This window comes from Anguilla rostrata, chromosome 9, assembly GCF_018555375.3.
Source record: "Anguilla rostrata isolate EN2019 chromosome 9, ASM1855537v3, whole genome shotgun sequence".
Lineage (NCBI taxonomy): Eukaryota > Metazoa > Chordata > Actinopteri > Anguilliformes > Anguillidae > Anguilla > Anguilla rostrata.
In genome coordinates, this window is record NC_057941.1 from 25,303,363 (window position 1) to 25,324,831 (window position 21,469).

Sequence of the window (21,469 nt, forward strand, 5' to 3'; positions counted from 1 at the left end):
TAGCCAATCAATTTCTTCCTCAGTACTGACAAATGCTATACTCTCATGGCACTTAAATGTAAATAAAGCTATGTCTTTCAGCCAACTATTATTGTTACCTCCTTTAATTTCACTGTATTTTCGTCAGATAGCCTTTTAAGGAATGAGCCTGCCAGCATCTGTGTAACAACAATGGCACAATGTTTTCTGGCCTGTTGCAATGCCAAAGTATGCTGCTGTGATGCTGCACCCAGGCAAAGTAATTTGGCACAGTCAATTAATGCTGAACATTAGACAGCTTTTTCACGCCATTAATAACAGTTAATATTTTTTCCCTGCAAAATGTTCGGTGGGCCGAATGAATCCGGTGGCTTAGGAAAAAGGGGCTGTTGGTTTGGGGGTGGAGTCTGGGGATTTGTCAAGGTGATTCAAGGTGTTAAAACCTTCCTTGTTTATTGTCCCATAAATGTGGAATGTTTCCAGTTTGAAATTTTGAAAATCAACTGATGAAATAGGTGACCGAATCTATGGAGTGTTTGGTCATTTGTCTGCATGAAAGCTTACCATATAAGATAGATTGTGGGAAGAGAGAATACTTATCTTTTTTCATTTGCTTGTAAGCATTGAAAAAACAGTGAATGTGTGTTTGTGTGTGTGTGTGTGTGTGTGCATAGGGCAGGGTGGTTGATGTTGCCTCATTAGGGGATGTGTGGGTGACCCTGTTATCACTAGTCACAGATGACCCTCAAGGACATTGTGGCATTAGGCCTTCAGTCTAACATCATTAGTAATACCCCTTTCACACCAGTGAATTTATCTGTAGCATGGTGGCCATTTTTGGAGTTGTGACAGGAGTTTATTTGCTTTATTGTGTGATTTGTCTAGTTCCGCAGTGGCAACAAATATAAAACAAGGGAATAAAATACTCTAACTTGAAGTTTTTAAAAGGTCTGAACTCAGTTCTGTAAAGGCCAGTTACCCAGTGAGCTTTGAAAGGTACAACAATTTATGCATATGAAATTTCCTCAAAAACTACGTTCGGACAATAGATACAGTGACACTTCATCAAAACTTCCTCTTTTATTGGCCAGTATACTATACACTTTATAGCAAAATAATTGGTAATTGGTGGTTTGTAGAATCCGCTCAGTAGATTAAATCCACTTTATGGCACACAAATGGATTAAATGTTGTTCACCACGTATCTCTAAACGATACACACACGCACATGATAGGCGCCCAAACAATGGAACATTGTTGGAACTCAGATCTGAACTGAAAACGAAACCTTTCTGATCCCTCCAGGGGGCAGGGGGCAGGAGGCAGAGGTGGGAGGTGGGGGGTGGGGATGGGGAGGCTTTCTGGAGTTGGGTAGATTTCAGCTGTTGATAACAATTAGAACTTTGTATCAGGTATTCCCAAAAACACAGCAGCCCACTGTGCAAAACTTGGTCAATGGGAGGTCCTGTGCTGTGAGAGCCTGACAATGCAGAACATAAATGGCAGAGCCCTCCCCTGGCCTTTTCTTACCAAAAGGAAAACTTGCATATAAGACCTGAGTTCCTTTTGATTCCCTGATGCGTTTATTCTTCTGTACCCAGATCCTCTTCCTTGACCCATGCAAATTTCATAATTGTGTAATGCTGTGCATTGCAGGGTTATTGCTGGTTATTTTTTTCAGCAGTGAGGATATGGGTCATCGTTTTACTACAGCCAATAAAAAAATCTAAAATGACCCTTTCAACTGGGGCATTACTGCAAAACAGACCTTTCAGTAAATGAGTAACTGTGAATTTGCTGCTTTGTTTTCACTGTAGACAGAATCATGGTATTCATCTTCAAAAGATGCATAAACAAAGGGGGAACATGGCAAATGGTCAACATTTCTATATATTATATCAACATGCATTATATTTAATAGACTTATACTCACTGAATCACTTCCACACTGATAAAAACACACGATGTCACCAACTTTAAAAGAAAATTTAAGAAAAGTATATTTTTATTGCTTGTAAAATTGCATTTATTATATTGAATACCTATTTGTACTGTTGGTGCTTGTATGGTTTTATATTCAATGTATGTATGCAAAAACTATGTACTATGTGCGTATGTACTTTAGAAAGTGAAGTCATTTTGGAAACAGATTTAACAATTAAGTTGTATAAAGACCAATAACCGATCTTGATATACATCTCTACTGTGCTACAAAGCACTTCATTCAAACCAATCAACAAAAGTAAATTATATATAGAATATAAATGATTTACATTTAAATTAATAAATTATTGCAAAGGAAATTAAAAGGATTTATAAAAAATATTTACTGTTGAAGTGGATAAAGATAAACAATATCGACAAAAATTATATGTCTATACTGGGAAATATGCAAAATGTTCATGCTGCAAAATGCTAGGTGTTGTCATACATTAAAAATGAATGTCTCTCAGGGTCTTTAAATCGGCTTGGGAAATCCTTTAATTATGGAAAAATACTATGCCAAATTAATGCAGTGTAGCATTGATAGAATATATCTGATTCAATAACACAAACCTTGGATTCAATCAACAGTTGTTCTTTGTTATTGACAAAATAACACATTTTTAAAAGTTTACTAAACTTTAAAAAAAATTAAAAAGTACCTTCAACTGAGGCAAAGTTCAAGATAAATGCTCTGTTCAATATTGAAATATCACGTTAACCTTCATAAATGTTCAGAAGCATACAAACCTGGATAAATATTCAGCCATTGCAAAAATCTTCTTACAAATGTACAACAAATGTATCTTTTAAATTTTCTCCATCTTTCTGTCAATATCTGCTATGCATCTTGTATTCCATGTGTTTAAACTTCAAAAATGTCTAGAACTTTCTAAAACATAGGACTACAACTGTAAATTACCTTTCTTTGGAGAACATTCTTAAACCAGTTGTTGTGTTGTCTGTCCTAATAAATATATATAATCTTTACCTTAAATGTGTGTGATTTCTTGTTCTCTTACTGTCCATTTCCATGTGGTGCACATGTATACTGTAAACATGAATATGCAGCTTGTTTTAAATTTTTGCTAAAAAAAATACATACTTGTTGAAGCTCGCATTTGGTCATTTGAATTCACATGACTTCGCTCTGTCTGCCCACATGTGTCATATACCAGCGTTAGTGGCTACTTGGGGAAAAGGGAAAAGGCTTTTGGTAATGGCTGGGTTTTGCTTTAGAGGCGGCTCTCTCCTCAGCTTCTGGGAGCCTTTGGAACCCCCAGAACGGAGGGAAGAAGGGGTGTCGACACCTCCGTAACGCACTCACATGTAGTCCTTGTGGTTGTGTCTGGCGTTGGATGCTGGCTTGGCGGCTAAGTAATCCGCTCTGGTTGCCGCGCAGTCCTGAGCCCTGGGTGGACAGGAGCAGCAGAGGAGGATCCCCCCCAAAATCAGGAGGGAGGACGCACCCCATCCGAAGTACAGCGAATTTCCGAACTCCCTCTTCTGGGTGTCCCCCAGCAGCGGGTTGTAGAAGTCGGCCACGATGACGTTGGCGGTCCAGGAGACCGCCACCAGCTGCAGGAGGCCGCCGGTGATGAAGACCACGCCGGCGCTGAGGATGATGCGGGGCTTGCTGGCCACGTCCTCCGTGCAGTTGGTGCACTTGGCGCCTGCCACAGACAGGGCGATGCCCACCACGCACAGGAGCATGGAGACGATGGTGAGAGCGCGGGCCGCCTGCAGGTCCTCCGGCAGACCCAGCATGGAGTCGTACACCCTGCAGTGCATCTGGCCCGTGCTCTGCACCACGCAGTCCATCCACAGGCCCTCCCAGATCACCTGGGCAATCACGATGTTCTGCCCCACGAAGGCCGCCACCTTCCACATGGGCAGGAAACAGGCCACCATGACCCCCAGCCACCCAACCACCGACAGAGTCATCCCCAGTATCTCCAGGCCTGCAGAATACATGCTGGGCTCTAGCTCTCCCAGCCTGGGAGCAGGGAATCAGGTGCTCTCTGAGCTCTCAGGTTCTCCCTTCTAGATGAAGGAGATATTGGATCTCCCCTTGCTTGGTGTGCTGGATATGTGTAGGGGGGAAAAAGAATGAGAGAGGGAGAGAGAGAGGAGAGAAGGACAGGGAGAAACTGATTCTACCTTCTTTATACTGCTTACAAGATGGAAGGTGGAGTCAGTTTAAGATGGCATTTTACACTGAAGCAGGATCAAAGTAATCAAAGTAAGGAATAAATCCCTTTCAGAATCATACTTTAATAATACTGCCACAAGGAGGAACTGAGTTATATAGCAAAAACTAATCCTGTTCAAATTAAGCTTTTTCCCTTTTAACATTTACTTTGTTCTTGTTTATCCTCTCAAAGAACTGGATGCTCATTAAAATAGCCATTTGTAAATTCACATGCAAAACATATCACATTATTCTTTCAAAAGTTCTTTCAAAAAATAAACACAGGTGATGACATCAGACAGTAAAATATGTGCATTTGACTATAACACATTGCTCTCTACTCTATATTCAATATAATAAACAGGCCAGTATTGTGAATTTTTCCAGCTGAAACAGTCTATTGAAAGGTTTATTGTTCTAGAATGAAGGCGCTGTATCTTTCTTGGCTTAGCCATTTAGTTTCATTAACCTTGGATAAAAAGCGCTGAATCATTCTCTCAATGAAATTTAGGAACAGAGGCACTGAGTGAGCATCCTGACAATTGAGGTCTTTGTTTCTTGTGGTGTTGGGGAGGTCTCCCCCCTCTATGTGTGTGTGTGTGTGTGTGTGTCAGTGTGTGTGTTATAATTTGCATTAGAGAATTCAACAACATAGAAAATACGTTTTTAGAACGGAACACAAATCATCACGCACAAACCGGAAAGCCGGGAAGTAAATATTTTATTGGTATCAATAAACTCTTATCAGATTGTTGAACCACTTAATAATTCAAAATACATCACATATAATGTCATTATGAGAGTTCCTGGAAACAATTTGAATTGCAATGAAATATGTTTCAGTGGTGCTTTCACTATTTCAGCCCTAATTATTTCATAAAACAAATGAAATAACCAAATGTCATTGCTTCTTGCAGGCAGAGATAAGTCTTACTAAATCTGAAATGTTTTTTCTGCGTGGTTTTAGGGGATTTTCAAAAGTTCAGTCCCCTCCTCCAAAGATCCGTTAGTAACTGTTCAGAAGAGTCCAGATCTGGCCTGCTCAGCATTCCGTGCTCGTGACTTCGTTTCCCTGGGTGACCAGGCCTGTGAACACTGTGTAACAGCCTATCCCCAGGACCTTAGGGCAGGCAAGGAATGCCTGGTTTTAAATGTATTTCTAAACCTGATACCTTCCAGCTTGCTTTCCGTTTATATTCACCTTTAGCAAATGTTCTTATCCAGAGCAACTTTCAAAAGTACAAACATGAAAGTTTAGGCAAAGAGCTGAGATAATGCCAAGTCATCAATGTCACAACCAATTCGAGCATTAATTACATAAATCTACAACATACAGTAACATTAAGTGCAATAATCTGTCTTCAGTCTTTCTGCTTCATGAAGAACATTCATGTGAGTTTTTCTTATGCTGGACAAGCTTTATTAGCTTTTAGGTTATAGTGTTGATAGCCTAATCATTCTTAGTCTTATTATTATTTTATAATCTTTTGAATGTATCGTCCTCATGTATACAAGATAAATAATGTGAGGCTTTTTTAATGGTTCCTATTACACATTATCTTGGGAACACATTCTCATATCAGTTAAACATGGTCATTCACAAAAGTAACATATAGTTGCGGATTGCCACGATAAGATAACATTTATTCATTATTATTAATTTGCCGTTTGAGGAGAGATATATTGGACTAATCAGTTAAGGCATGTTTGATTTATTTTTTTGAATACACACTGTTTACTCAGTGAAAAAGAAGGAATGGAAAGCTTTGCACATATTGCATCAACCATGCCGAAGGAAATGCGCTTATAATAGAAATCCATTCATATTAGACATGTTTGACATTATTTCCAGTCCAGAAATCTCACAGTGGTCTGGGGCTGGTCGTGCATTATGGCAGTAAGTCAAGACTGACTCTCCATTTGTTGGAAATTGTAATTTTGTGCCGTTCAGGACACACTCCAAAAAAGTCAGCTCACTGAGTCTGTGGGACATAATATATTTAAAATTAACATTTGAACAAAATGGGATATACATTCAAAATTAATTCAAGGTTTTGTAATTATTATTTTTTTAAATTCTACAGATATTTCCTAATTAATTTCCTAATACTGCACATAAATATTCATTGTTATTTTGTGCAGCAAAGGGCTTCCCTAAATCATTTCTGAATCATGGTGCCCCACCTCTAATATACTGCGCACATTGACTCAGGACGATCAGCTGACAGGTTATCAGGATCCTACAGGTGACATACTGGTCTAGTACTCTCTTTTACAATGTACTGTTTCGCTTCCAGATTATTTCACAACAAACTTCTAATTTCCTTATTGTACACACCCCAGATGTGGCTCAGAGCGCTGGCAATGACGCACGGAGATCCATATCAGGAAACCCAATCATATCTGAAAAAACATATGACATTCAAATAGATAGGTAGAAAAAATGCAAATCCTGACTGAGCTGTGTAGTTTCTCCTCTGTAGTTACAAATTACAATAACAAATGAATCATTTAGCGGATGCTTTTTAGATGACTCATAAAATTAAATATCACATGGCAAGAAAATACCATGAGAGCTAGAGAATGGTAAAATCGTATGGTATATGAACTAAAATTAAGGTGCTTGCCTCAAGACTGGTGAGATAATGGAAAAATAGTGATAGTTATTTTTTATGGAGATAAACATTGAATTAAATAGTTTTAGTTGTAAGAGTGACAACAAAGTAAACCTCTGAATTAATGGTGTACATTTCTACCATGTAATTCATGATGTAAGACAATACGTCCTTATTAACAATACTATGCTTTTTTATCCATGGTGCAGTTCCCTAAGTTTGCCAGGTTTGAAAGTGATAAAAATGTTTATTTTGTCCAATGTTGGGCTTAATACTTTCTTGGAAAATAATACTACTCACCATACTTTATAAGAAGGCTATGTTAAAAAAGGGAGGAAATTAAATTTAAAAATTTTAAGGCTTTAATACCAATTTTCTATCTCTCTCTCTCTCTCTCTCTCTCTCTCTCTCTCACACACACACACACACACACATTTATTGTCATAATCGGTCTGGTGGAAACCGGATTTGTCTTGGTCACGCCTACCAGTGGAGAGAGCACACGTACCTGGGTGTGCACTCTTTCCATGGTATGGGGGCTGAGACCGGAAGCACACACCTAGAAAGCCTTTATTTTGGAGTTTTTGTTTGTTTGTCTGAGCACAAAAAGGAAGTAAACTGCCACTGAAAAGCTGGAGGAGCTGGTCAGTAGAAAAACTGGCCAGCTTCGAGTGGTGAGCTGAAAAGCTGCCACTTAGTTTTGCTTTCTTTTGTCTTTGTTTTTTTAGTTTGTTGTTTTAGTTTTTTTTTTCTTTGTCTGGAACCTGTGAGGGGGAAGGGTTAAGGTGTTTGTTTATATCATTTTGTGTTGGTGTGGGTGTGCTCTCTCTCTCCATATAGCAAACAACTGTTTCCCGGAACTGCTGCATCTCCCTCCCAGAGATCTCACACTTTTAAAATAAAAAAATGCACCTAAAGACAGTCAGAGTTAGTCTAATGATAAAAACAGAGTGGAACCAACTCCTTTGACATCTGTTGGTCTTCCTGATACTTGATCTACCTATATGTTCGTTCCCCCTCCCCTGGGGAAGGTCATGCAAATTGAGTTTCTGTTAGCTGTCCTCTTTCAGTGGGAGTAGACAAACCAGTTTCAGTTGGCAGAGATCATCTTCCGTTTTCCCGTCTTCTGTTAATTGTTTGCACAAGAGTTCTCAAACTTTTCAGCCCAGAGCTTAGCTCTTGTAAAATACACAATAGATCTATCTGCATGCAGTTGTGATTCAGTTACTATACATTAAAATGTATGTTCTTGTAGTAAACACAGTGACTGTAGATGCATTGTATATTTTAACATTTCCTTGTATTAAAATTTTAGGTAAAGGGAGTAGATTCACAAAACCACTGGTGTGTTTATCCAAGGAGTAGTCAAGTGGTATTTCCTTAGTGTTAAGACCATTAACATAAACACAACTCAGTGTGTTTCTTGGTTTCCAGCTCTTACTAAAGTCTAGTGAATGACTTCAACTGAAAGAGAGACGGATTTGTCCATGACCTGGGCTGTGCAACAGTCTCTAGGCTGCGCCCTCTTTGGTTTTCTGTAGCTGGCTGAAACCAGCTTCTGTAAAAACAGAGATGTTTGTTGGCAGGTTGGTGTGCCTGTGCTGGCCGGTGGGAGCAGAGCAGTGCAGGTCTTTGTGTGGAGCAGTGGGGGGCTCTGCCAGCAAAATGGTGCGGCAGATTTATGGTCAATAAACAACCTGTCCTTCGGCAGTTTTTTTTTTGCTGAAATCCATTTGGTCTTGGTGAATGAACGCCTCCATATATTTACATGTCACGGTTTTATCTTGTGCCGTTACTGTGGCTAACAGTGCGTGTCGTGGGTATGAATTAGCCCTTTTGTGCAACTTTTTGATCAGGCTCTTTTGATCCTCCTTTAAAGAATGCTCTTTGGCTTGTTTGCTTGAATATGGAGATAAAATTTTTGTACATTCTTTCCTCTCAGTTAATATATTTTTTTATTATTTTCCTTTGTAGGTGGCCTCATCAAGAGTTTTATATATAACATATCAACTAATATTGGATATTAACAGGAGAAATCCATGTGCTTTACTGAACGAAGTATTGCCAGTGCCACACCCTATATTTTAAACTGCACTTTAACTTTGTCTTTGCTCTGAGCACTGCTCCACATTGCCACCTGTTATGGAAATATCTACACCAGATCCCTTTATGAAGTTCATGAAGTTCCGTGACTCTCGCACACTTTTCATAGTAGACAAAAGAGTTACAATTACAGAGTTCCTCTTTAAGAATGCGAATCAATTCAGACTTGTGCGTTTGGTTCAAGGGAGCCCTCCGCACTGCAGGAAAAAAAAAAAAACATGACGAAGATCTCACATTGTTATGCAAACTACAAGATGCAGCACTGCATGGTACACAAGGTGGCAGTAAGTAACTAGGTGTCATTTTAGAGTCGACAACAATAGTTTTGCTCTGTTTTTCAGGTTAGGTTTCAGGTAAGGTCTTATTTGCAAGTTAAAAGCACTAGATGTGAGTCAGGTGCCTGGGGACTCTCCCAAGCACCACTGTTTCATGTTTTAAAATGTAGAAACCACAGCCTGGTAGTTTTTCATGGGTTTCCAAGGACATAACAAATCTGAAGTTCACATGTGTCACGGCCTTGGAAACCACTTCGAAATATCTAGCAAAAAGATCAAGTTCAATTTCCCTTGCTTCATGTTGGACTATCTTGAAATAATACAAAATAATTTTGAAGTGTTGTGTGTTATGGAAAAGGTTTCTCTGCATGTTTGCAAACCAGAAAGAACATCAGAGACAAGCTATCTCTCTGAAACAACTATGGATCATCCTCAAAGATAATGACCCACCTCTTATCTACTACCATAACTACTGTTCAGGAGACCACTGATCTGATGAGCCTGTAACTCCATTTATATTTGTCCCGAACTCAACGGAAATCCTTGTCTTTCTTTTTTTAGTTGGCTTCTTGTTTCTCTCTGATTTGGAATGCCCAATCTTATTTTTATGTGAACTTATTGCCGCAACTTCTGCTATTGATTTGAGAGAGTGCAGACATGTACTCCCCTCTAAAGCATTTGATGTCAGTCATAGTGTCTTATCAGTTTGCAAGTTGTGCTCATACAGGCAGAAGTTGAAGGAAGATTCATGTGCAGCTGAACAGGAAGACTTGCGGGCTCCTGGTGAACCAGCAGGGGCGCTGGTGCACAATAGTACACATTGTCTGCTTGGCTGACTGAAACACTCCCATTCCTGGGTGATGCTACAGTTAATTGTGCATTGCATATCAAGAGTAAGCTCTAGAAAAGCCCATTCAGTACCAGAAATCACTGTTTGTTTAGTTTTCAGTAGCAGTATGCTTATTTCATTGTAATACTAACTGATAACAAATACACAGTGCCCTAAAAAATTATTGGCATTCTTGATAAAGGTGAGAAAGACAGGCTGTATAAAATGAAAAACAGACAATAGCCGCGTTTCCACCGCAGGAACTTTACCCCGGAACTAGGAACCTTTTGAGGAACTCAGTGCGTTTCCACCGCAGGAACTAGGGTCTACATTCATGTGTACGTAAGACTGGAACCTCGCATTTTTTCAGGTCAAAAAAGGTTTCTAGTCGTGCCGTGTACTTTTCAGACTGCGTAATTTACCTGCCAGTCAACTTCCACAAGCCAGGAAGACTAGGACATTGTGCATGTTGCATTGAGGCACACTCAGCTGCTTCGCACCGAAACTTGAGGTCTAAATTTATCACGTGGCTTATTTTACCCTGTCGGGTATATTTCAAATTATCGAACCTTTTGGTGAGCTTGCAGCGCTGAACATTTCATAGAATTTGGTCAGTATCTGCTTGGCCAGTTTTTTGTGTTATGATTTTCCAGCACGCATGTAAGAATTTCAGCTGCAAAACCAATTTGTTTCGATAATAACATTACAAATCAATCGTTATACTTGTTATACAGTCCAGTTACTCCACGACAGTTTCTGCGGTTAATAGCCTGCCAAGATTTGGAATTCAGGTGATTATCGTATCATATCTAAAGTACATTCGTCATTTTGTACTTGTTTAAGTGAAAAACCATCGTGCTACTTTGTCAGTAATAAGTATCTGTATGCGTACTTAACTGCGTTTACCTGTCATCTTATCAAGACAGACTAGCTAATCATGTGCATTCGCATGATGCTGTGCTAGCAACTGAAGACAACGGTGACTATTATTCAGATCGTTTTTTGCATTTTGCGTTCATATGAATGACGTAATAACAACAATTTTGGTGCATGTTCTGTTGCATTATTGATTGAATACTTGTGCGAGTCAAGACAGAGTGATTTCTAACTAAGATTGTTGGAGATATAAACATTAATCTACATGCTTATCTATGTTGACACACATCACTACCACCTTGTGACAACGGTAAATACGTGCAGAAGATTTCATTCAGATACGAAAAATAAACAAGTACATACGTCATGTGAGTTGTAAAGTGATAACCCGCGTCGTTAAATATGTAGCTATGTGGTAGTAGGTTACAAAAAATACATAGGGAATGGACAGAGAAATCAAGGACAACGTCCGACCTTTTTCATACGTCAGTGGGCTAATTTGCCTAATCTTCGCGGGACTTTAGACCGCGGTGGAAACGCAGACAACCATGGGCTGAAGGAACCTTTTAGTTCCTGGTAAAGTAGTTCCTGGGACTAAAAGTTCCGGGTAATTTTGGTGGAAACGCGGCTAATGAAGGTGTCTAAGGCCTGGATACTCGAACCTGGCCCTCAAATGCAGTAGTACTGCTGTTTTTCATTCTTCACCTGTAATAAGGGATGTAGACCTAGAGCACCAGGTGGGAGTGGGATCTCTGGCTAATCATGCCATTAATCAGTCAGGTTATTATCAGGTAGAAGAGAAATGAAGCAGTACCACTGTTCTCAGCCAGTATTTCTGTATTTCAAAAACCGAATAAGGTCATAGAATCATGGAAGTCACTACAAAATCACTATCTAGGTGGCCAATGTTTTTTGCTTTTCACAACTATTTTGCCCATTTAGTGTGCAGGTGCTACATTCTGCAGGCAGGTTATACGAACACTCACATTGTTGCAAAAGACCAATAAATTCCTCTCCCATTTCTCTTTAGTATGTATTTCACCAGCCAGGAGCAATTGGGAGTTAAACTGTCAAACTGCGCCCTGACATGCTAATGCAATGTGACAGTGAAGTCCCTGTATATTTTACTGCTTTTTATTAATCATTCTCCATATGGACGTTTGCATTAAAACTGAGAAAACAGACAATGAGAATCCACCCATTTGCAGAAATGAAAGGTTTCATGTTTGGTAATTTGCTAGGTCTGTAGCAGTTCTGGGTGAGTGACAAATTTCATAAAATGAGGGCTCTAAGTTGTACTGTACCGCATCATGTTCACTCAGCGCACCCTTGAACATTCAATCTTCATTCTATAGAAAGGGGATAATTTCCCTATAAGGAAAATAAGGAAAAGAGGCTAAACAATCAGAGGCGGCATACTGTATGTTAGGTCTGCTTGTTTGTGGCCTGCACCAAAATGAATTTAAGACTGCCACTCAACAATCCTGTGCTCATTTTAAGATTGAGACTGCTGCCCTTTCATTATGATCCCTGTGTAAGTCCCACTCCAGGTCACTCCAGTAGACCATTTATTCAATACCCTATGTGCAGCATAGGGTACGGATTGAGTTCATTTTAGGGTATTGTAACAGATTTAGCCATGTTTCTACTGGAGGCATGTAAAACTGGGACAAAATATCATCATTCACATGTCTGTTGAAGTCAGTCAATCAACGAGATCCATATTTATAGGTATACTTGAACCCAATTTTAAACAAGAGGCAGTACTAACCAGCCAGAAAATGATTATATCATAAATATTACTGCTCAGGTATTTTAGAAATAGCAGACATGTTCTCCCAATAAATTCTAAATGAAGCAAACATGGGAGTAACAAGACTTCGCATCAGGCTTTGATAAAAATCCATTTGAATGCCTGTAGTCTGTGGACATGAGGTGTACTTGTGAAAACAAAAAGAATTGCTCAGGCTTAGTGTCAGGCTGTGTTCGGGTAATGTTGGAACGGCAATGCTGAAGTCATACTGTGAGGTGAGCATGTTTTCACTATCTAGCTGTTCAAAAGCTTCTGCATAAATTTGTCAAACTCTTATCAGTGCTTTGTGGGTAAAGAATGTGGAGGCAGCATTTCCCCCTCATATATCATGCCACATCCACCAAATTGCCTCCTTTGAAGAGTGGAAAAATAAGTGTATAAAATGAAAGAGTAACGCAGGCACAAGTAGCAACGGTTCTGTGCAAGGAACCCGTTCAGCAATAAAAAACGGTTTTTGGGTTGCATAACATCATACATATTGGACACACCCCAGTACATGCAAAGACAGTGTCATATGCAAAGGGATATTTATATCTTCCAAATCAAGATGGCTGAAATCCAACCTGCTGAAGAGGTGGACGGGTGTGCATGCCAGTGGCTTGTTCTGCCAAGAAAAAAAGGCTGCAATAAATGAAAATTGTCATAGTGCAAACATCTGTTCCTTCCAACCCAAAACTTATTTTATTCACCAAAAAAGGACTTTTCTGATAATATACATCACTTTGTAAGGTATCTGTCTCTCCCAACTTGTTTTGTCATGAATAAGGTTTCAGTCAAAGGTTATTAAATGAATCACTTACTAGTGAATTTCAAAATGTAAATAAGATTTCTTATTGATATAATTTTTATTTACCTTTCTGTAAAGACTATATACTATGAAAAGTGTGGTACAAATAAAATAATAATAATTGTTATTATTATAATTATTGTTGTTGCTGCTGCTGCTACAAAATAACACAACCTTAAGTTTATTAAAATAGAACACAGAGATTTAGACACATGTATAAATCGATTTTATCCAACAGGTTTCTCCTATATTCTGTAACCATACACAAATATTTATCATGGAATGGTTTTTTCCCTTTGCTTGTCACAAAAACAGTTCATTAATATTAAACCCACTTCACAGTTGTACGTTCATAACCAGTAATTGTACAAAGTAGCTGATCAAACCAATGACTGTCTTTGTCAAAATGTCTATTATTGCACAACTGTTACTATAACAGCAACTTAAAAGCCACAGCGAGTGTTAAAGTGGATAGCTAAGTAGGGTTAGGGTTGGGGAGCCTGAAGAGGTGGGTCTTCAGGTTGTGTCCAACTAAATTGGTAAATCAGTATTTGTTTGAGATCACCTACCCACAGGCACTATCAACCAGTATAAACAGAACTCCTCCTCCTTTTGTCAGGTCAAAGGGCATGACTGAGCAGATCAAAGGGATCGATCAGTGTAAACAACAGGCTACAGACTCCTGGAACCTTCTGTGATAATAGAAACTTGATAAATTACTCCTTAGTTGACAATAAAGGCTTCACTTGAAAAAATTTACACTAGCAAGGACATGGCCAAGGTTTTAGACTAAAGCCTTTTAAAACTTTTAGTCATGTTTTCAAGCACTCCTGTTATACCACTATGTTGGGTTTTCATTCACATTTAGTTTAATTTGTTTAATCAAATCATATCTATATCCATTTTTAATTTTAGTTTATCTCCTAAATTATTTTAAAGTTATTTTTTAAATTAACTATTTCTTCAACAAATATTTATTTTAAAAACAATCAATTTATAATATACTTTAGAATCATGTATTTAAAATATATATTCCATTCCATTTAAATGTAACGCATTTTTAATGTATCTGGCATTGACCATCCCACATTATTTTTATAGAGCTGGGTAGTGCTCACAAGCTAGTCTCAATGACTTGTCAAGACTGAACACTGAAGTGTCTGCAAAATTTGGTAACAGTAGCAAAGTCATTTCATCTCTTTCATTTATCATGTTTTTGAGATGGCTTCTACATCTACCACTGTAAAAAGTATCATGAAAGAGAAACCTTAAATGTGAAACAATTTCTCGGCTGTGCTGTCATTCAAGAGTGGAGCAAGGGACTGCTGGATCAAACATGTATAACTTTAACAAAAATGTTAAATTAACTCACAGTTCCACTTATTTTCTTGGACAAACTCATGTAAAAGCAATGCTTCTGTAATACACATTAAAAATCTTCTACAAACTAAAATCATTGTCTCCTTTTAGTCACAGCTAGATTAATTAGTCTACTTTAGGCCTTACTACCGAATGTACTGTATGTTTGACATTAGGCACAGTTTTTTCCACTCTCCTTTATTTTTTTTGAGAGCCTTTAAGTCATTTATGCTCTCTGGTTTCTTGAATTGGATTATAGTCAGTCTGACGTAAGCAGACAAATGACATTTCTTTGATACAGTTTACTATCATTAACATCTCAGGTATTGGAGAACAGCCTGAGCTGAAATTTTCCCACAGTCCTTTGTAAATGAAACAGAAGGGGAAGTGACGAGTCTTCACATCAGGCCGTGATAAAATCTCTGTCTCAGGAATGCCTCGCAGTCTCGGTGGACAGGCGAAATGGAATCCATTTCAAAAGAAAACAAAGGGCAGAGCGCAGGCGTGATGCTGACAGGGAGGGGCCGCTGTGGCTGCACAAGCCTGCAAGGCTGAAGCTCTGCCGTGAGACGAGTCTGACACACCTGTGCATGGGGGGGGGGGGGGACAGTACAGCACCTCTATCAGGTGACAGAGGGGAACACGGAAAAATACCCGACAAAGTGTTAAATCTAGACCGATAGATTATCTTTTGTTCAGATAGAATACAAATAATCAGCACGTAACCCTGAAACTTTTACTGTGTACAGTCATTTTTACAGATAATAAAACGTCAAACCAAAAACAGGGAACAGAATCACAGCAGCCTTGACTATAGGGAAATAATAACATTTAGAATAAAGCGAAGTACTGTATCTGTTTGGATTGAATCCAATATTGCAGCCTGTCTTCTACATGCTGGTGAGCATATCTATTAAAACCTATTGGCCCTTTATCTCCATGGTGATTCATCTCACTCCTCTCACAGTGTTTTACTTGCATTCCACAGGAAAATTACCGCTCTCTGAAAACCATGTCCTCTTTAATGTTAATTGAAACAAAGGTTTTAAGTAATCTAACAGCATGTATTTCACAGTGTAAACACGAAAAATTAATGAAGAAATTAATTAAATTAAATAAGCAAAAATAATGAACAAACTCTTAGTTGTTAAAGACAAAACATAAGCAAAGTAAATACAATTTTAAAATCCAGCACATCTTTTTCTTACTATTTTTTTCTTCCTTTATTTTTTGAGAATTCAAATGTGCACATTAAACAGACAGGTTCTTCTCCCCTCCCACCAAGTCAAGAACAGCGTTAGTGCTGATTGGCTGCCTTGTGCTTGTTTTGAAACAGGCATACATGTGCACACATGCTGAAGTCTACCCAGAGGCCACAGGGGTCACAAACGGCACTCAGAGCCTGCGAGAAACAAACATATTTTTGTCTTAATCATTAATTCAGCAGCTTCTTTGTTTTATTTGCTGCAATTAATGACAGCCTCTTTTTGAGGCTGCTGTGATAATCCTCACTATAACTGACCTGCACAGGGCGATTATACTAAAATATTCAGCTTCCCCATTCAGGGTGAGATGCCATTTAAGGGCTGGTGTGGTAAACATACTAATTTCTATTAAGGTGCATCAGTTGCAACGAGACAATAGCCCTAGTTACCAGACTGCCAATCGTTTCACGTGTTTTCAAAACACAGCAGTAGGATTAATCCAGCTTATCTGTGCTTATTTATGCCCCAGGCATTCTAAGCACTAATGCCTCAAAATAAGAGGCTCCAGCTTTACATTCATATATTCATTGACGTGGACTGTTTGCAGTGGTTTCATATTCTCCGCAAAATCTCAATCAGATGCAGTTTTTTTGTACACCAGAGAAAATAGATTGCATTTAAAGACAATGAAACATGACACCCAGGCCAAGTGTCAAAATGTGCTACATGTAAAAGAGACACCTATTTGCACAGGGCAGACGCATGTTTTTTTTATTATACTTGCAGATGGGAATGCACTGTTAAGAGCCTCCAGAGACAACCCAGCTGCTGAGAGGCATATTCACCTGTTCTGGAAGGATCCGGTCATACAGGTTTAGGTGGATACAGGTGCCTCTGCTTGCACCTCCTCCAAGGTACACAGACAAAGGGTGCTCTAACATGCAAGAACTTGCGCCTAGGGAACCGTTGCCATGCCCATACAGAGCTGCTGTGCAAAAGGATCCATTGTGCTCTTTGTGATACCAGAACTGACTTGGAAAAGTAAGGCCTGTGTTACAGTTTATAATAATAATAATAATAATAATAATAATAATAATAATGACTTTATTTATATAGCACCTTTGAGTATGTAGCTCAAAGTGCTTTGACAGATCAACACAGTCATACCACAATATCAGAATAAAACCATATCACCAAATCACAATGAACCATATCACAACAATGAGTGAAACAAAAAATTTTAAAAAATTAAAAAATAAAATAAATAAATAAACAAATAAATAAAAGGACTAGAAAAGCGTATCTTTAATTGTATGCCAGGTTAAAAAGGTGTGTTTTCAGCTGTCGTTTAAAAATGTCTACTGAGTCCACCTCTCTAATACCTTTTGGCAGGAGGTTCCACAATTTTGGCACGAAGTGGATGAAGGCAGCTTCCCCAATTTTCTTTTGGGGAACTATTGGTACAATTAAAAGACCTGCTTCAGAGGACCTAAGGGCTCGTGAGGGGACTCTAAAATGTATGGGGGTGCTAAGCCATTAAGAGCCTTAAAAACAAGTGACAAAATTTTTAAATCAACTCTAAAAGACACAGGGAACCAGTGCAGTGCAGCCAAGACAGGGGTCATATGCTCTCTCTTCCTTGTTTTCGTCAATAGCCTAGCTGCAGAGTTCTGAATCAGCTGCAGCTTCTCAATTGTCTTTTTATGCACTGCATAATAACAGAAATCCTAATCTACTCTATATTTCGTTGCATTAAAACTGCTCAGCTTAGTCTAGTGTCTATTCCAAAACAAAACAAAAAAAGTTCTCCAACAAAATAACTTTAATTTTAACATGTTTATGTTTCAAAAGCTCACCAAAACAGTTAGCTTGTAGTTGTACGGAGTAATTCTTTAACAATCACTATTGGATTGTTTTGTGTTTCCCTTCAAAAAAGAGATGGTTAATGTTATATGTAATAATTATAAACACATGTATGTGTATATCCTTTCACACAAAGCAATAAAATAAAATAAAATAACAATCAAAAGATAATTACTTTGAAAGGCAGTTCATTTAAGAATTCTCCTTTCCCGGCTTTTAAGTATTTTAGCATGTGAAAATCGGTTACAAAAACCACCATTGTGAGGATGTAATGGGAACAAACCTCTTCTAAGGAATGCCTTCCAGTCACACACACCCCTCCCCTCAAAGGGTGACACACCTTGCTCATTGTGAAACAGCAGTCACTTAACCCATTCATGGGGTACACTTTTACTCAGCCATACTTTGAGAACATAGTGTTTTGGGCTTAATATGAGTCTCGGTTTTTGTCCATTTTGTTTAAAACAAAATTTACTGTCATATCACTTTAAAAATCATTCATAAAATACATAATGTAAGTCAATACAGAACCAACTCTCATTCATTTATCACTTCATATTATTATTATTTGTGATCTAATAATGTAAAAAAAAATTGGATAAACATTTATTCAAATATATTTCATTCTTTAAAGAACATTCTAATCAATTTCAACAACAGGTGTTCTTTAGTGAAAGCGCTAAAGAACTGTAAATCTAGACTCTCATTTGACATATCATACTAACTAAGCTCTGTTCTGGTGAATGAGAGTATCATTTGTTTGGATGCTTGGGGGGTGGCAGTTCTGATCCTGAAGAAACGCATGCGAGACACTGAAAGTACCCAATTGTGTATGTTCTCTGGGATGAGTCCTCCATGACAAGCTTAGATTACTCACTGAAACTCTGACTCTGTCTGGCCTGTCCCCTGCGGCAGACCCTAATGACATCATAGTCACATGCTAGGGTGTTCACTGAAGCCATGCAGTAATCCTGGAGTTTCATCAAGCAACCCTCCCCCCCACCCCTTGTTTTTGCTCTCTAAACATACCATTATTCTGAGAGATATCTGACTCACTTCAGATGACTCTTTACTAAAGTAAATAGTTTACTGTTTACTGGTTGCAAACCTCAGTTTTTACTTGATTTCTTATACATCTTCAGGTGATTGCAGTGCTGATTTCACCAGTAAACAATTCAATTCTCTTCAATGGTACTAGAATAATTTCAGAATTTTGGGAGTTGAAATAGGGAGAAAAACATATGTAGGGACTCCTGCCGAATTTGTGGCCAGATGACACTATTGGTTCAGAAATATAACATTTTATTTATAACAATGAATAAATTACCAACTTCAAAGGTGTGAGGGAAGGGGGAGTGTTGGAGGACCATACGCAACTGTACAGGGAATCGAAAAGCTTATCCCCAAGGAGATAAGCCACTGAGGCTAGCGAAAACGAGGAAGGGAAAAAATAAAACAGACTGACAGGAGTGAAAACTCAAACTCCCTGTCAAGCCTTAAAAAACGGCCAAACAGAAAACAACCCTGTAAAAACAAGGGCGAGAAACAGAGAAATAAAAACACTGAGCACCGCTCAGGAACGAAAAATAGTTGGGATAGAAACCAGGGAAACCCAACTTAACTGAGTTGCAGCTCAGACCTAAAACAAAAGGAAAACTTGGGGTCAAACACCGAGATACCCAAGAATCTACGATGCACCTTAGGAAAACAAAAAGGTAAAGCCCTAACAGTCTGCCGGCACGAAGCCCAGAAACACAGACCGAAATACAAACCTTCTAAGGGGGGAATGCTTCTTGAGAAGCGAGAACAGGAGGCACATTGATATTTTCCTCTAAATCAGGAAAAAGTGGGGGCTGGTAGCCCACCTGAGCCTCAAATGGAGAGAGCCCTGTGGATGCATTACGTGCATATTCCTCCCAAGATTGGTACCGACTCCACGAGGTAGGGTTGGACTCGGCTAAACAGCGTAGAGTGTTCTCCAAAGTCTGATTGGTGCGTTCAGTCTGTCCATTGGTCTCCGGGTGAAAACCCGACGAGAGACTGACCGAAGCCCCTAGAAGTGAGCAGAACGCACGCCAGAACCGAGCAACGAATTGAGGGCTGAGGTCCGACACCACGTCTAGCGGTAAGCCGTGCAGCCGGAAGACATGACTGACACATCGAGCAGTTTCCGGTGCAGATGGCAGTTTGGGCAGAGGAATAAAATGGGCAGCCTTAGAAAAACGGTCCACCACCACCAGGATAACGGTGTGTCCATCAGAAGCCGGTAGTCCAGTAATAAAATCCAGGGCTACATGGCTCCAGGGACGACTCGGGACAGATAGGGGCCGTAAAAGCCCAGCGGGTGAGAGTTGAGTGCCCTTATTGCGGGCACAGACCGAACAGGTTGACACAAACTCCCGAAGATCCCTTTCCATCTCTGGCAACCAAAACCGCCTGGCCAGAAAGTCCCTTGTCCTGTGGACACCAGGGTGGCCCGTGAGGCGGGAGAAATTACCCCATTTCAGAACTTGGGGTCGTACCCCAGTGGGAACAAAAAGACAGTTAGGAGGACCCCCCCCAGGATCCGGCTCAAGATGTTGAGCCTCCCGCACCACGGATTCGATACTCCACATAAGCGAAGCCAGAATCTGATTGGCGGGAATGATGGGCTCCGGTGGGTGGTCCTCATCGGACTTATCAAAAATCCGGGATAGCGCATCCGGCTTGACATTCTTCATTATGAAACTAAACAGCGCAAAGAACAATGCTCAGCGGACCTGTCGCGTTTTGGACGTACTCTAGGTTTTTATGGTCCGTCCAAACCGTAAATGGGTGCTAGGCCCCCTCGAGCCAGTGACGCCATTCTTCTAAGGCCAGTTTAACAGCCAGCAGCTCCCAATCCCCGATGTCATAATTCCTCTCGGCTGGGGAGAGAGACCGAGAGAAATAAGCACAGGGGTGGACCTTCTGGTCCATGCAAGACTGCTGTGATAAGACGGCACGACCCCGAGTTCAGAAGCATCAACCTCTACCACGAACGGAAGGGACGAATTTGGAGTGAGGAGAATAGGTTCGGAGAAAACCTGTTCTTTAACTGAACGAAAGCCACCTCTGCTCGAGGGGTCCAAATAAACTCCGCCGATGCTGTCTTTTTAGTAAGAGCAGTGATGCTACAGAACTAAAATTGCGGATAAACCGCCTGTAAAAATTAGCAAACCCCAGAAAACGTTGAACCTGCTTCACCGATTCTGGGGTTGGCCAGTTCTGTACAGTGGAAACTTTCTCCTAGGGTCCATCTGGATCTTTCCAGCAGAGACTATAAAACCCAGGAAGGAGACAGTTTCTGCATGAAACACGCATTTCTCAGCCTTAACAAAAAGGCGAGCCTCCAGAAGGCGAGTTAACACCAGTCTGACGTGCTTGATGTGCTCACGGAGATTGTTAGAGAAGATTAAAATGTCGTCAAGATAGACGAAAACAAACTTCTCCAGCATTTCTCGGAGCACATCATTCACAAAAGCCTGGAATACCTATGGGGCATTGGTGAGGCCGAACGGCATTACCAGGTATTCATAATGCCCGGAGTGAGTGTTAAAAGCTGTCTTCCAC

The 21,469-nt window shown here is 39.7% G+C and overlaps 1 protein-coding gene across 1 annotated transcript; it reads right to left on the minus strand.

The window, feature by feature from the left end:
• Positions 1-2,474: 2,474 nt before the first annotated feature.
• Positions 2,475-4,058, minus strand: LOC135263369 (claudin-4-like). Its single transcript, XM_064351307.1, has one exon. The coding sequence runs from the start codon at positions 3,934-3,936 to the stop codon at positions 3,286-3,288; it is 651 nt and encodes a 216-aa protein (XP_064207377.1). The 5' UTR covers positions 3,937-4,058; the 3' UTR covers positions 2,475-3,285.
• Between the last annotated feature and the right edge of the window lie 17,411 nt (positions 4,059-21,469).